General features: G+C 31.3%; 1 protein-coding gene across 1 annotated transcript; it reads left to right on the top strand.

Moving 5' to 3' along the window:
• Window positions 1–262: 262 nt before the first annotated feature.
• Window positions 263–3096, top strand: LOC136202595 (probable 1-deoxy-D-xylulose-5-phosphate synthase 2, chloroplastic). The gene is made up of 6 exons (XM_065993317.1): window positions 263–422; window positions 501–668; window positions 764–928; window positions 1026–1722; window positions 1837–2711; window positions 2799–3096. The coding sequence occupies exons 1-6, from the start codon at window positions 327–329 to the stop codon at window positions 2955–2957; spliced, it is 2160 nt and encodes a 719-aa protein (XP_065849389.1). The 5' UTR covers window positions 263–326; the 3' UTR covers window positions 2958–3096.
• The last annotated feature ends 12935 nt before the right edge of the window (window positions 3097–16031 follow it).

The following is a 16031-nucleotide window of genomic DNA, read 5'->3' as shown; positions in this document are numbered from 1 at the left end:
AACTTACTTAAATCTAAAATTCTACTATGCTCACATTCCATTCAATTTTACTACTAAAAATTGTGAAATTTGTAACATTGAGATTGGCGTGCGCACATTAGCCCATGAATATTGGTTTAATGAAATAAAATGAATAACGGCACGTTGAACATGAAATTAAATAATGAAAAAGGCAAGAGAGAGGAGGGAGGAAAATTATTATTTGTTTGACTCTCATCTCAAACATACCCTATAAAACCATAAACCACTACCCCTCTTCTTCTCACTCTTCTCTTCATCTTCTTCTTCTTCTACACTGGTTCTTGCTCTGCAATTACCACATAAAAATGGCTGCCTCAACGCTTTTCAAATCAAGTTTCACTCCTCCCCTTCATGGCTTCTCTCATAAACCCGCTACTCATTTTGTAACTGTCAATCGGAAGGTATTAATTAATCTTACACAATATTTCACATCATAATGTTTTCATTTAAAATCGAGGTTTAATGTTTTCGTTTTTCAGTTCAATGGAGTTGTAACGGCAATGGATAGTAATGCTAGTCCTGATGATAATTCAATGGTTGCAAAAAGTACAGAGAAAAGATCTCTCAATTTTTCTGGAAACAAGCCTTCTACTCCTCTTCTTGATACTATTAACTACCCAATTCACATGAAAAATCTCGATGTCCAGGTAAAAATTGAATGATTAGATTCTTAAATATGAATACCTAACCAATCTATGTTAAATCGATCAAATTGGTAATTGATTTGTTATGGAAATTGTAGGATCTAGAGAATTTGGCAGATGAACTACGAGAAGAAATAGTATACACAGTGTCGAAAACGGGAGGGCATTTGAGTTCAAGTTTAGGTGTTGCAGAGTTATCAGTTGCTCTTCACCATGTATTCAACACTCCTGAGGATAAAATCATTTGGGATGTCGGACATCAGGTTAATTTCAAATTGTGAAAATTCGGGATTTATGAATTTCATGTTGTAATGATTTTGCTAAACTGTGTACTGTTATTGAAATTTGATGTTTCTGCAGGCATATGCACACAAGATATTGACAGGAAGAAGATCAAAGATGCATACAATTCGACAAACATTCGGATTAGCAGGCTTTCCGAAGAGAGACGAAAGTGAGCATGATGCTTTCGGGGCAGGACATAGTTCAACAAGTATTTCAGCTGGTTTAGGAATGGCTGTTGGGAGAGATTTAATTGGGAATAACAATCATGTAATTGCTGTGATTGGAGATGGGGCTATGACTGCTGGACAAGCTTATGAAGCTATGAATAATGCTGGTTATCTTGATTCTAATCTTATCATCATTTTGAATGATAATAAACAAGTTTCATTGCCTACTGCTACTGTTGATGGTCCTGCTCCTCCTGTTGGTGCTCTTACCAAAGCCTTAACTAAATTGCAATCTAGCAGAAAGGTTCGACAACTCCGCGAAGCTGCCAAAGGAATCACTAAGCAAATTGGGGGTCAGACACATGAAATTGCTTCTAAAGTTGATACTTATGTGAGAGGAATGGCATCTGGAAGTGGTGCTTCTTTGTTTGAAGAATTGGGACTTTATTATATTGGTCCAGTAGATGGACATTCCATGGAAGATCTTGTTACAATACTTCAGAAGGTTAAATCACTACCAGCACCTGGACCTGTTCTTATTCATATCATTACTGAGAAAGGGAAAGGCTATGCTCCTGCTGAAATTGCTGCTGATAAGATGCATGGTATGCTACTACTTATCAATTGTTCACTCAATTTTGTTAATCCAATTGAATCCGTTTAGTTTATGTTAATAAGATCATAAGACTAAAGGGCTTTTCCTTGTGTTTATGTTATAGGTGTGGTGAAATTCGATCCGTTGACAGGGAAGCAAACGAAGACGAAAACGCCTACTAAATCGTACACTCAATACTTCGCGGAGTCATTGATTGCAGAAGCACAAACAGATGAGAAAATAGTAGCAGTCCACGCAGCAATGGGAGGCGGAACTGGTCTTAATCTGTTCCAAAAACAGTTCCCGGAGAAATGTTTCGATGTGGGAATAGCAGAACAACATGCTGTTACCTTTGCTGCTGGTTTAGCAACAGAAGGCCTAAAGCCATTCTGTGCTATTTACTCTTCTTTCCTTCAAAGAGGATATGATCAAGTTGTTCATGATGTTGACCTCCAAAAACTTCCTGTTCGTTTCGCAATAGACAGAGCTGGAATGGTTGGTGCAGACGGTCCAACTCATTGCGGGGCATTCGATGTTACATACATGGCTTGTTTGCCAAACATGGTGGTTATGGCTCCGTCGGACGAAGCTGAGCTTATGCATATGGTTGCTACAGCTGCAGCTATCGATGACCGTCCGAGTTGCTTCAGGTATCCGAGAGGAAACGGAATCGGAGTCCCGCTTCCGCTGAATAACAAAGGAACAGCATTGGAAGTAGGAAAAGGAAGGATATTGAGAGAAGGAAGCAGAGTAGCAATACTTGGTTATGGGACAATAGTACAAAGCTGTTTAGAAGCAGGTGATGTTCTTAACAAAATGGGGATATCAGCAACAATAGCAGATGCTAGATTCTGCAAACCTCTTGATGGTGAATTGATAAAGAGATTAGCTCAAGAACATGAGATACTAATCACTGTTGAAGAAGGATCAATTGGTGGATTTGGGTCTCATGTTTCTCATTTCTTGTGCTTAAACGGATACTTAGATGGAAAGCTCAAGGTAATTACTATCATTAATTATGAATTAACATTGATGAATTATGTTAATTTTAGGAGTGATGATTAATTAAATTGTTGTTAATTACAGTGGAGACCAATGATGCTGCCAGATAGATACATAGACCATGGATCACAAACAGATCAGATGGAAGAAGCTGGATTGAGTTCTAAGCATATTGCCGCAACTGTTCTTTCACTAATTGGAGGACAAAAGAAAGACAGTCTTCATCTTCTTAACATGTTGTAATAATTTAGAAATTTGTGATCAAATCAATTCAGGAAATTGAATCATCTTTTCCTTAGATGTCAATCAATTATCAATCCTGAATAAGTCAAGGTTGTAGTGCTATGTTAACTTGTATAATTTTATACCTTTCCTTCTTGTATTATTGAATTCTATTTTTTTTTATCTGAAATTCAACAAATAATTGTTTTTTAATGTTTACATCTAATGAAATGAAAAAGTATAATTGCAGCATGAAAAAAAAAATCATATAATTACAGGTTAAAATCTAATACCAAATTCAGAAATTAAAGAAAATGGCTATAAAAAGCAAAAAAATCATATAAAGGATACAACTTAAATAAAAAAAAAATAGACAAGTCTGATACTACTTTCGAATCTAAATCCGCATAAAAACAGTTACAAACAATTATCATCATTTAGTTTCTTCCGTAAATTGGATTTTTGAACCTTTTCTATTTATGTAATTCCATAGATTAAATTAAACGTAATTATACAATTAAAAAAAAAAAAAACTTCTTAAATTCATGAATCTACTTATAAGATAATATATCCAAATAGATGTAGCAATTTTTTTACTATTAACAATAGGAGGCTGCTCAAGAAAAAGAAAAGAAAATAGAAAATAAGTGGGGGAAGGCATTGTTCTCTCTTATTAACAAATTGTTTTAGTCTCCCCAAAATGAATATTAAATTCATGAATGTTGATTGCCTCAAATCTTATGATTTGGCATATTAGGTATGTAATTAAAATAAATTGTAAACAAATATAAATTATTTCCATTAAGAATTAATATTTCCACTTGAAGTTCATGAATACTATAATGCACCTAGCATACCATTGTTGAATATTCCTATTCCTATGTATCACAGATAACAATGTATTTATTTCGGTATTTTTCTTTGTCTACGTATTCATGTGTCCCACAAAATATGTCAAATTTGTAAACTATAGTTCGTTGAAAATGAGTCACCAATTAGAAGTTTTTTTTTTTTTTTTTTAATAAAAATGTCATATCTCATTTCATTGATATAAAAGGTACAACATACAGCTTGAAAATAAACCCATACAGGCGATAGCCAGTATAAGCTCCACAAAGGGAAGAGAAATGACTACAAAGTGCAATATAAGACTACAAAGAGCAATATAAGACTACAAAGAGCAATAATAACCATAAAAGGTAAAAATACAACAAACATAGAAATCATATTCTTCTCGTAAGTCAAGTCCCGTTGAAAAACCTCTGTAATCCATGCTTCATCATTTAGGCTCCTCCGGATGTTCGAATCTGAGTCCTTTCTGTTTTTGCAACCATGCAGATCTATAGATCTACGGACAAGATGAAGCTTTTCCGCTCTTGCTAAGACCGAAAAAAGACTAAAAGAAAGAAGTATAGCGAACAGTTGTAGATCTGACGGAAATAGAAGTTCAAGAAGAAATATAGATTTCAAACGAACAAGAAAAAGTAATTTAAAACGAAAACGAAGACTAAAATATAAATTGGAGGAGGAAGAAGGAAGACAAGCTTCCTTCTTCCTCCTCTAACTAGATCTGTTTAGAGAGCTACAATGGAGAAAGTGACGGTGGATAACGGTAAGGATAGGAACTGAGAAGAAAAAAGAAAAAATGAGAAGTTTTGAAGTGAAACACAAAAGAGTTTGAAGATTAAATATTAAAGGTAAAAAGCATCATTAGCTTCTAATCTTTCATTTTTTCGTTCATTAAGTATTTGATTTTTTATTTGGATACATTAGGCTCCTGATTGTTTATTTTTTATCTTATTAAACTCTTGATGACAAAAAAAAAAAAAAACAATTTTGGGCATAAAATTCGGTTAACAAACTTTTATTCATTGCATCTGCATTCGAAATTTATATCTTTTCACTGTTTAGAAGCAGTTTTGGATGTGTAATTTGGATGTAGGAAAACTGTAAAAACCTTAATTCAAACTGTAAAAACCTTAATTCAAACTGTAAAAAACATTTTTTTTTTAATAATTTCAAATACATATGAAGTTACTAATGTATTTTTAACAGAATTAGATGTTCATAACTTACTAATTTGGTCATAAAGAGTTTAATGAGACCAAAAATAAATGATATGTATCAAAACAAAAGCTCAAGGGCTTAATAAATTAAAAAATATAAGATCAATGGTCTAATAACGCATTTTGCCAATATTAAAACAAATCAATAAAATTAGAAAATTATATGCCCTGTCAGACACATGAATTTATATTCAGGGGTTAAATTTAGATCAGTGGTTTAAATGCTCGGCGGTGTTCGATCCGGATACTGCTGTTTGTCGAAATAAGCTGGAATTTGTATATGGTAAAGCTGGGGAATGTCAGAAAGCCTTTTTAGATGAGCAGCGCATGAGAAATAGAAGTAGAAGGACTGTCATGGTTAGTTGGAAGCCCCCGTCGAAGGGCTGGATCAAGGTGAATAGTGATGGCGCTTGTAAGGGAGCCCCGGGTCCGGCGGCTGCAGGGGCATAGCTCGGAATGACAATGGAGTTTGGGTAGGAGGGTTCGCTGTTAACTTAGGTATTTGCAGTGCTGTGCTTGCGGAGCTATGAGGTCTGTACTTTGGGTTGAAGTTTGCTTGGGATAGATATTTTCGTAGAGTTGTATTCGAAATGGACTCGCTTGTGGTTGTGGATTTGGTGAAGAATGGTAAGGATCATAGGCATAGGTTCTTTTGGCTGATTGATGAATGTCAAAGATTGTTAAGACAGGATTGGGAAGAGGTTAGGTTGATTCATGTTCTCCGCGAAGGTAACCGTGCCACGGACTGGATGGCGAATTACGCAGGAAGTTTACCTCTGGATCTTCACGAGTGTGAGGTGCCCCCTGCAGGCATCCTGGATATCTTATTTTCTGATATTTGTGGTACTTGTCTTCCTAGGATGACTAGTATCACTTAGTTTGTTTTTTGTTGTGCTCCGGGGTTTCGTCCCCTCCATTAAGATCAAAAAAAAAAGATCAGTGGTTTAAAGTCTAACCCATTTGGGATGAGTAAACAAATTTTAGTTTCTCACATGCTAAAACTTCATCATTTTGGTGTGTCGGTTAAAAAATTAAAAATATCCAACGTACAATGAGTAGATATATTTAATTTTTAATGTCAACGCTAGTTTCTTGAAAATAATAACTTTTTACATTTTTTTATTCTTAGTTATATTATTTTTTAATTTTCATAAATTAAAATTTAATTGAGAAATTAAATTATTTGAGTATTAAAAGTAAGAAATTCAATTTTTTTTTTATGATAAGTTGTTTGTTGCTTTTATTTTTATATCTTACAAAAAAAATGAATTCAAAAGTGTTATGAAAATAAAGAGTCCATTAAAAGTAATTAATAATTGTAACATATTTTATTTTTCTTCCAAATCTTGGTGTCTTTAACTCTTCATCACCGTTGTTGCCGCTTTACGTTTCCGATCTTAGTTTCTACTCAGGTTTTGTTAGAGGAGGAAGAAGGAAGCTTGTCTTCCTTCTTCCTCCTCTCATTTAGGTTTAGATTTAGCTTTTAATTTCAGATCTACTTTTTCTTGTTCGTTTGAAGTTTATATTCCTTATTGAACGTCTTTTTCCATCAGATCTACAACTGTTAGCTATATTTCTTTCATTTATTCTTTTTTCGGTCTTAGCAAGAACGGAAAAGGTTTATCTTGTCCGTAGATCTATAGATCTGCGTGGTTGCAAAAACAGAAAGGACTTAGATCCGAATGTTCGGAAGAGTCTAAATGATGAAGAATGGATTGCAGAGGTTTTTCAACGGGATTCGACGTACGAGAAGGATATGATTTCTTTGTTTGTTTTATTTGTACCTTTTATGGGTTTTATTGCTCTTTGTAGCCTTTTTATTGCTCTTTGTAGTCTTATTACTGCTCGTTGTAGTCTGTTTTCTTTCCTTTGTGGATGTAGCCTATATGGGTGGGAGGTTTTATTCCTCTTTATTCTCGTGATGTATTTGTATTGTTAAATTAATGAAATGATATGGTTTTTATCAAAAAAAAATAATTGTAACATATTTTTATAATTATTTAAAAAATAAAGTTTAAATAAATAAAAACTTCTTAAAATAAATAAGATTGATGAGATTTAAACACAAAACCTTCTAATTGAAAGCATCTTAAACCAACTTAAGCATTCTAAAATATTGAAATAACAATACATACATTAGATATAAACTAATATTATAAGAGGGAACTGTAAAAAGATGAACTACCGTTACTCAATAGTGAAGTCGGTGGTGAATGAATTTGACCCCTGGCTCTGGACTGACACCACCCTTGATCATGTGTGGACAAGTTTTTGGAAATTTAGAAATCATTTGATGTGATTTGGAAAGTATAGAAATTTTTGGATCAAACACAAAGTTTGCTTAAATGAAATAATGGATTTGCGTTTCACCACATGTATTGAGAACTATATTATATTATATAATATCTTTATAGTATATGTTAGTTGTAATTTTGACAGCATCTTATAGCAAATTGACCATAAGTTCTTAAAAATAGACTAATTGCTAAATGATATCACACCAACACCATTCTTTATGAATATACGTGGACCAATAGCACACTTCCTCTTTCAGAACCACGTAAACCAGTCAAAAGAGGTCTTCATGTCACATATATTTTGACTCGCTTCTAATGCTATAATTAGCAGAATCACATGTACGGTTGTTGTAACCGTTATTGACTTCTCCATTAAATAACTACCACATCGTCCTCTGCTCAAAACGCACTGTTGAAATAATAAACTTATAATTAATAGCTTTTAATTTGGTAATTGTATTGTCTAAAAGTCATTTCTGTATTTATTAAAAGTTCTATTGTTTCATAATGTATTTACAGAGAGTTATGTTGTTTACCAATAGTCATATCTGTAATGTATAAATACATATGAATACATGCAATAAGGCAAGAGAATTTTCTTCCAGCAATTATACTCTTCCTCTGTAACTGTGAAAGTTTATTTATTTGATCCAACAAATTGGTATCAGAGCCAGACAAAAATTCTCCTAAAAATTGAGAATCATGATGAAAAGAGAAATCGCAATTGATTCGCGAGAGATCAAGTCGCAGATTTAGAAAGCTATGTGCTCTTGCATTAATCACATCAAAGAACAAGATGATTCTTTGACCTTTGAGGGGGTCAGTAGGTTGTTGGAGAATGATTTGGGATTGGAGAAATATGCTTTGGATGTACATAAGAGATTTGTCATGCAATGCCTGGTGGAGTCCTTAGAAAGTGATGATGATGATGACAATTCTGAAGATTTAGGAGAAATTGGTGAAAGACATGCATATTTAACCAAACATGAAGAAGAAAAATTACCACAAGAAGATGAATCAAAATTTAAGGTACAAAGACATGTATCTGATGATGAGGAGAAAATGGAAGATTCTCCTGTGATGGGCCTTTTGCTTAAAATTGATTAAGTCAGTAAGAAGAAAGAAGTTCCAAGTAAGAGCAGTATTAGCGTGGCCATATTGAAGAGAGGTTCTTAGATTAAAGCCAATTGTGAAGAAGTTACAATGATCGGTCTTCGTCGAATTTTAGAGGAAGATATTGGACTTGATAAATTTGCACTTACGAAGTTCGAAAATGTAGCAGATTAAGAACTGTTCTTGGTGTTACTAAGGGTTAAAAAAATTATAAGTTTAAGGGAGTGTGTTGAAATAATAAACTTATAATTAATAGTCTTTAATTTGGTTCATTGTATTGTCCAAGAGTCATTTCTGTATTTATCAAGAGTTGTATTGTTTCATAAAGAGCCATATGTATTTACAGAGAGTTTACCAATAGTCATATCTATAATGTATAAATACACATGAATACAAGTAGTAAGGCAAGAAAATTTTCCTCTAGCAATTATATTTTTTCTCTGTACCTGTCAAAGTTTATTTATTTGATCCAACACACACCACTTAAAGCCCCTATAAATACAAGGTGCATGGTACTCAAAATGTATTCGATTCATTCTATTTGCTCATCTAAATTTACATATTATTCATGAGTATATTTTTCATCACTAACTTAAACATCGGATCGGGATGCTGGTACCCGACTCCTCTTTGACCACTTTTCTGTTTTTATCTCAAGCATCTTGAGGAACCATCAAATTTGACTTAGATTCCCTTGTATCAAATTGGTGCAGTGAACGTGGTTGAAACAGATTTAAGCTTATGACTCTGGATTATAGTGCTCGATACGATTCTATTAGTCTAGTATGATATCCTTCGTTCCTGAAGAATTCGGCTAAACAATTTCATAAACAGCTTCTAAAACCACATGTATATATTCTTGTTCAGTTTTGGAGTGAGAGATAATCCTATTTAAAAAAGTTTAACATAGTTAAGACTTTTAATTTCTTCTTGTATATATGTTTATTGCAGGTCAACCCGATAGCTGTTCATGTAAACTTAATTAACTTTCAATTTTTCTTGAGAAACTATTATATATTTTAAACAAAATTTACAATAATAAATAATAGGTTGGATTTCTGGAGCAATAATAACAATAAAAATCTATTTTCCTCAAATAAATAGTACATCATATTCGGATCTTGTGTATTATAAAAACATAAAATAGAGTTCCAATGTGATTCACATGGGAAGATAAATCTACCTGATCATGATCATGATCATGAACCACAATTAAACTATAATACTTGATTCCATGAGAGATGCATGAATAATAAAATAAATTCGGATAATATTATTTTAAATTCGAATAATAAAATAAATAGCAGGCTACAGGCCAGCTACACACAGACGTGTCCATCATCGCAAGTCAATGACAATATATGGAGTTCTTATATTAAACAATGCGTCTTTCATATCATTCGGAGGATCCTCAATTCATATTTGGACACGTGTATTGCGACTCCACGTAATAATTAAAATAGTGGGGCTTCTTATAATATGCATAGGTCCATGTTACACGTATCAAAGTATGTATAGAAGGTCCTCCATTTAACATGGAGAATCGGATGTTTCTAATAATTTACCCAATACATGATAGGAAAGTTCTTAAAATTTAATTCAGAATTTCTCTCTTAATAATAGAGATAACGTACAAAAAAAAAATATTGTGATTTTGTCTGATTTATAAACATATTTTTGTAGTTTAAAAAATTGCAAACAATAGTTGGTTTATGTAATTTATAGTTAAAGATTTATGAGTCCATTTGTTGGATATATTTGTAATTCAATTAATTTGTAAAGTTGGATTTTATATATGGAATAATTTATATAAAGTTAGATTTTTTAATTGTTATGGCTCTGTTTGGAGAAATTAAGACAATATTTTTATGGGATATCTGAATTTGCAAACTACACAAACTACAAATTCATATTTGTAAATTTAAAAATTATAGGACTGTGTTTGTAAAAAGGTCAAACCAGAAAAAGCAAATTCTTTTAATTAATGGTCAAAATAACCTGAAGTTTATGTATCACTTAAGGGTCTGTTTGTTTCGGGGTTACAAGAGGTTAATTAAAGGGAGGTTATTTTTCTAACTTTACTTGAATAAGAGTTTAAATGGAGGTGATAGTTAAATGAAGGTTAAATGAATATTAGAAAACCTTGAAATAACCTCAATTTCAGTCCCACCAAATTGGTGGGAACTGGTGAATAACCTCTCCTCACTTCCCTTTAATGAATCTTGTCAAACTTTCATCCAAGCAAACCCTAAATTGACAATATTTTGACAATTTAACTCAAATTGGACAATTTTTAAGTATTGAAACTGATATTATTTAGATTAATTAATTAAAACTTTCTAACTTCGGGATTAAATTGATATCTAAACCTCAATCTGGATTCTGTCAACTTTACGGATTATGATCCTTAATTTAAATTTATTTACTTTACTCTAATAGTAATATATAGTGTTAACCCTTGCGTTCTTTACAAATTGTTCTAAAAATTAATTTTATTTGATTCTTCTTTGATGGAATCAATAAATAGTTAAATTTATATTATTAATTTAAATTTGTAAAAGACAAAAAAAAATCTAAAGCCTTTAAAATATTGAAGTTGCCTTGATAGAAATATAAAATCAGTTTTAAAATTATTATTAGTATGGGCGTGTGTATTTCATGTTTTGTGATTTGCAAAGTTAGAGTTGGGCTTTTGAGCCGATTTAGGAGGCCCTTAACAAGGCTAATCCAACAATCAAATGTCTACGACCCTTAGAATAAGTCTTGTTTAATTTATCAAATTAATAGTTTCTTCAATTGATCTCTTATTTTAAGACAACTTTATACATTATTTCAAATGTGCTACTAAAATAATTAACTATAAAATTACAAGATTATTAAAGATGCGTTATTTTTTATATATAAAAAATGAAGTATGTTTTTACATCCCCATTTAAAAATTCTAAACTTTAATTCATAAATCCTAAGTTCTAGACAATATATTATAAATTCCTAATTTACAAACTCTAATTCTTAAAACATATTAAAAATAATGATTTTATTAGTTTGACATAGTTTTTTAAAATGAATTTACATGTAAATTTTCCTAAAATAAAAATAAATTGGGCTCTTTATATGCAAATCATATCTAATTATAAATTTACAATTAAATCATATTACAAAACTTAATTTTAAATATGTCACTATTTTCTATATATTACAAATATAATATGATTTTATATCCTAATTTATAAATTTTATAATTCAATTCATAAATCCTAAACTCTAAAAAATATATCTTAAACCTCTAATTTATATAATATAGTTCTTAAAATATATGAAAAACAATGATATGCTTAGTTTGATATTATTTAAATGGCAAAATCATATCTAATTATAAAATTATAATTAAATCATATTACAAAACTTAATTCTTAATATACCATTATTTTTTATATATCACAAATAAAGTATGATTTTATGCTCTAATTTATAAATTTTATATCTTAATTTATAAATTCTAAACCTGTATAAAATATATTTTAAATTCTTAATTTATAAAACTTAGTTTTTAAAATATATAAAAAAAATAAAAAAAATTTGTTTAGTTTGACGTTATTTAAATCAGTACTTGTAAATTTCTGATATTTAAAGACAGTTAAAAAAAAGTGTAGATAATTTTTAAGAGTTGAATTTCCTTGTAAATTTCCCTAAAAAAAATCCCAAATAAATTTGGGTCATCTCAACTAAAAAGCCCATGATACAAATATAAAGCCTCAAATATGCTAACCGCCTCACTCAAGGGTACAAAACTAAATGACAAAGGAAATCGCCTCTCGTATCGTAAGGGCAATAAAGTCATTCACTAGCCATCAAAATGTATATAAAGGAGACTTTTTTTTTTTTTTTTGAAAGTATATAAAGGAGACTTAATTTAACATTTGTACATTCTTACTTCTCTCTAGACCTGTTCATGAACCCATTGGTCCGTCTAGTCCGTCCAAGCCCGTCATTCATAGAATGGGTTTGGACATTTATATTTCACATTTGGCCCAACTCGGCCCAAACCCGTAAAAGCCCGAACGTAAAATAGTTTGGGCTTGGGATTTGTCTCAAAACCCAGACCCAACCCAGCCCGGTCCGTCCTTATAAAAAAAATGCTATATTTATCATTTTACTTTGTACTTTAATATTTTTTTTTAATTGTTTATTTCAAATTATTCAGGTTGGTAGTAAATTGATAACTCAATCTACTGATTTAGAATTTAGTAGTGCGTAAACAATTTTTCTTTTTATTGTTTATTCTAATATTTTATGTTATTTGATCATAATAAATAATTAAAATTTAATGCTCTTGTTGCGTCTAATTTATTCTTTTTATACAAAGAAAAGCTTAATTAGTCCCTGTTAACTCATTTTTACCTCTATAACAACTCATTTTATTTTGTAAATAAATTGCTCTAAATCTCATTGTCTTTCCTATTTAATGACTTTTTTGTTGATAGATTAAATTTTATTATTTCGTTAATTGTTTTTTTTTGCTTATAAAAACCATGTCCATTGTGTGCTGTTAAATACATCCATTGAATTTTATTGAATCAGTAAACTAAATTTTATTTTATTATATTTTTCTTATTTATAATCATATTTTTTTTAATTTTAGTTTAATTTATTTTTTAATATAAATATATAAATTGGACGGGCCGGGTTGGGCTTGGGAATTAGTTTTTGTAGCTTGGCCCAGCCCGGCCCAAGCCCGATGCAAATATAATATGCGCTAAATTGAGCTTGGACAATGTAGTTAAATATCAAACCCGCTTAGGCCCGGCCCGAGCCCAGCCCGGCCCAACCCATGAACAGGTCTACTTCTCTCCACATTATACTTTACCTTATATTCTCTATTTAAATATATAATGCTTTGAACGTTTAAGAGGCCCATTAAAATTTTTGGCCAATGTATTAAGTGGATAGTCTTTCTTGCGTTAGTTTTTGTAATGTAGGACTCTCTCCACTCATATTCTGCTTCTTGTATACGGTTTTTAGTGACATGGGCTTATACAAATAATCTGTAAAAATCAAATCCAAACAAAATAATAATTTGGACATGCTTTGAGTTTACAGCCCATTTTCCATCTGTCATGTTCTTTATAATGATTTATTGCCCATTTTACAACTTAGAACATAAATAATATCTCACTTTTATATACATTCTATTTGGAATTAGATCCATAAACCACAATATCATAAATATAGGTTAATCCTTTAAAATAAAAAAACAAAAAGTTATTTGAATCCATTGTGCAGTGAATTGAACGAAATCGGAAACGCCTTAGGCTGAGTGATCTTGTAGGATTAGAAATAACTAGCACATCTACCGTTTAATAGGGGAGGCTGTATATTTAAAATACTTATTTCCTAGGGACCATAACCCTCTATTTATAGATAAGACATAGTTTGTGCAATTACTAATCTACCCACTATCAGTATATTATAACTGGGTATCTACACATAAATAAGCTCATACTCATCATATATGTCTTAGGTCCATAAACTAAATTAGATTACTTAACTGACTAATATATGATAGTACATGATTTACTATATTTTACATATAAACCTCACATTATGGATTTTAATCCAACAATTCTCCACTTGGGTGAACATGTATATCCCTGTAAATTATAAAACTTTTATGACGTTAAAATATGTTATCATATTTGATATAGGCGTATATTGTTAGTGTTGTATCCAAAAGACAATGGTTTTGTAAACTTTTGTTGTATAAATGAATGGTAAATTTGAGATTATTTGATTCATTAGGTATAGCAGTTGACTATATAAATGCATTTTTATAGTTTATTCCATAATTAATAAGATAAAAGAACTCCATAGTTTATAAATCATAACATAAAGTGGTCATACAAGATGAAACGATATTGTACTTTATGAATCTAATTAAATATTAATAAATTTAAACACTCAAGTCAAGCATTATATTTCAGGATTGATATAACGACGTTGAGACTTGCATGTAACAATGTCTCATGTTTGTGAAACATGGAGCTAGTCTCAAAAGCTTTAGGTATGGAAATATCGATGTTGTTATATGGATGTGTATGAATGGTTCATATATATTGGAGATCCGCCATGAGATAACGTGATGGATAAATCTATCAGATGTCACATGTCTTATCTTATTTATGGTAGTAGGAATAACTAATCATCAGACTCAAATATGTTATGGGTCCAGCCCATATTGAAGGTCCATTTAATATTAATTTTGGCTTCTTAGAGAAGCTAAGTTAATATGTATTTAAGTGTATGAGTTGTCATTTATTGAGATAAGTGAAGGAAGAAGAAAAGACACACAATAGAAAGATTTTCGGTTTTGGCTTTTCTCTCCTTAGGTCAGTTCACGTTTTTATCGATTCCCGGAGATTGAACTGTCGGATCGTCACGATTTTTGGACAGGAGCTTCTAGACATATTTTTCCATGTTCTCATCATTGTGATTGTCGTTAGGAGTTCGGGAAGGTCTATTCGGGATTGGGACAGATTGTAGACAGATTTCTTCTTCTTTATGGTATTTGTTCTCTTCTTGATCTCTTATTGTTTATGATTGTTGTTGGTGGGTTATAAATATTTGTAAGACTTTCTTGGGTTTGTTTTGCCCTCAATTTTATCATAATAAGAGAAGTAGGGTGGACTCCTCAAACGTCCCGTGGTTTTTACACTTCACACCGAAGAGGTTTTCCACGTATAAATCTCGTGTTGTTGATTGTGGTTTAGATTTCCATTCTTGTGGTTATTTTTGCTGTTTTGATTTGGAGTATTGGGTTGTGCTTTGGTTGATTGTTTGTGAGATAAATCCTTCTGATGTTGTTATTGGTATTCCGCGTGTTATTGGTAACCCGTCTTTTGGATCCTTCAAAATAATCATCTAAAGTATTCTAGGTTATGTAGTGTGATGTTTTGGTTCAGTTATCGCGCACGATCCATTCAAGTGTGTTTCTAGCTGCTTTTGGGTATCACATGAAGTAATCACATGCTAGTTGTTTGATAGAGTGGCATTCATCGCTCTCAAAGATGATAGATATATCATAGGTCACTTGTGATAGAATTACTCTAAACCTTTACAAGGTAGTAGGTTAAGAGTGATAAGAGATTTATTTTAACCTATCTGTTTAGAGTGAATTCAATCTGAGCAAGTAAACAAACGTCTATGTATATAATTAACTTGATAGTTTCCATGGTCATGATTCGTTTTGGATATAGTTGACGAATGATCATATTATACTGCAGTTATTCACGAAAAAGTAAAAGGTCAAAATCAACTTGACTTCATATGGCTTCTAGGAAAGTAAGACATTTCCTTTTTAAGTCAGAGCACTCACTCTGTTATATATTTAGTTGGCTTAATTCTGATAGAATTAATAGATGGAAAATAAGGAGTTAATTTTTTATCTAATTCAACATTAATTAGAGTTAGGAATAATTAGTTATTTTAATTTATATTGGATTTTGATAAACCTAATATGATTAGGAGACGAATTAGTAAAATAAAACCTATATAAATAGCTAAGTTCCAACCTTACGTGAATTGTTCTTCAACTGTACCCGAATATTCTCTCTCAATTACTT

Source organism: Euphorbia lathyris, chromosome 8 (genome assembly GCF_963576675.1).
Source record: "Euphorbia lathyris chromosome 8, ddEupLath1.1, whole genome shotgun sequence".
Taxonomy (NCBI): Eukaryota; Viridiplantae; Streptophyta; class Magnoliopsida; order Malpighiales; family Euphorbiaceae; genus Euphorbia; species Euphorbia lathyris.
Note: the sequence above shows the minus strand (reverse complement) of the source record. Positions and strands in the feature narration are given on the sequence as shown.

Bases quoted from the DNA above. Each gene is read 5' to 3' on its own strand.
- LOC136202595 (XM_065993317.1), top strand. From the start codon at position 327: ATGGCTGCCTCAACGCTTTTCAAATCAAGTTTCACTCCTCCCCTTCAT. The intron at 929-1,025 runs GTTAATTTCAAA...ATGTTTCTGCAG, and splicing joins TTTGGGATGTCGGACATCAG to GCATATGCACACAAGATATT. The intron at 1,723-1,836 runs GTATGCTACTAC...TTTATGTTATAG, and splicing joins TGCTGCTGATAAGATGCATG to GTGTGGTGAAATTCGATCCG.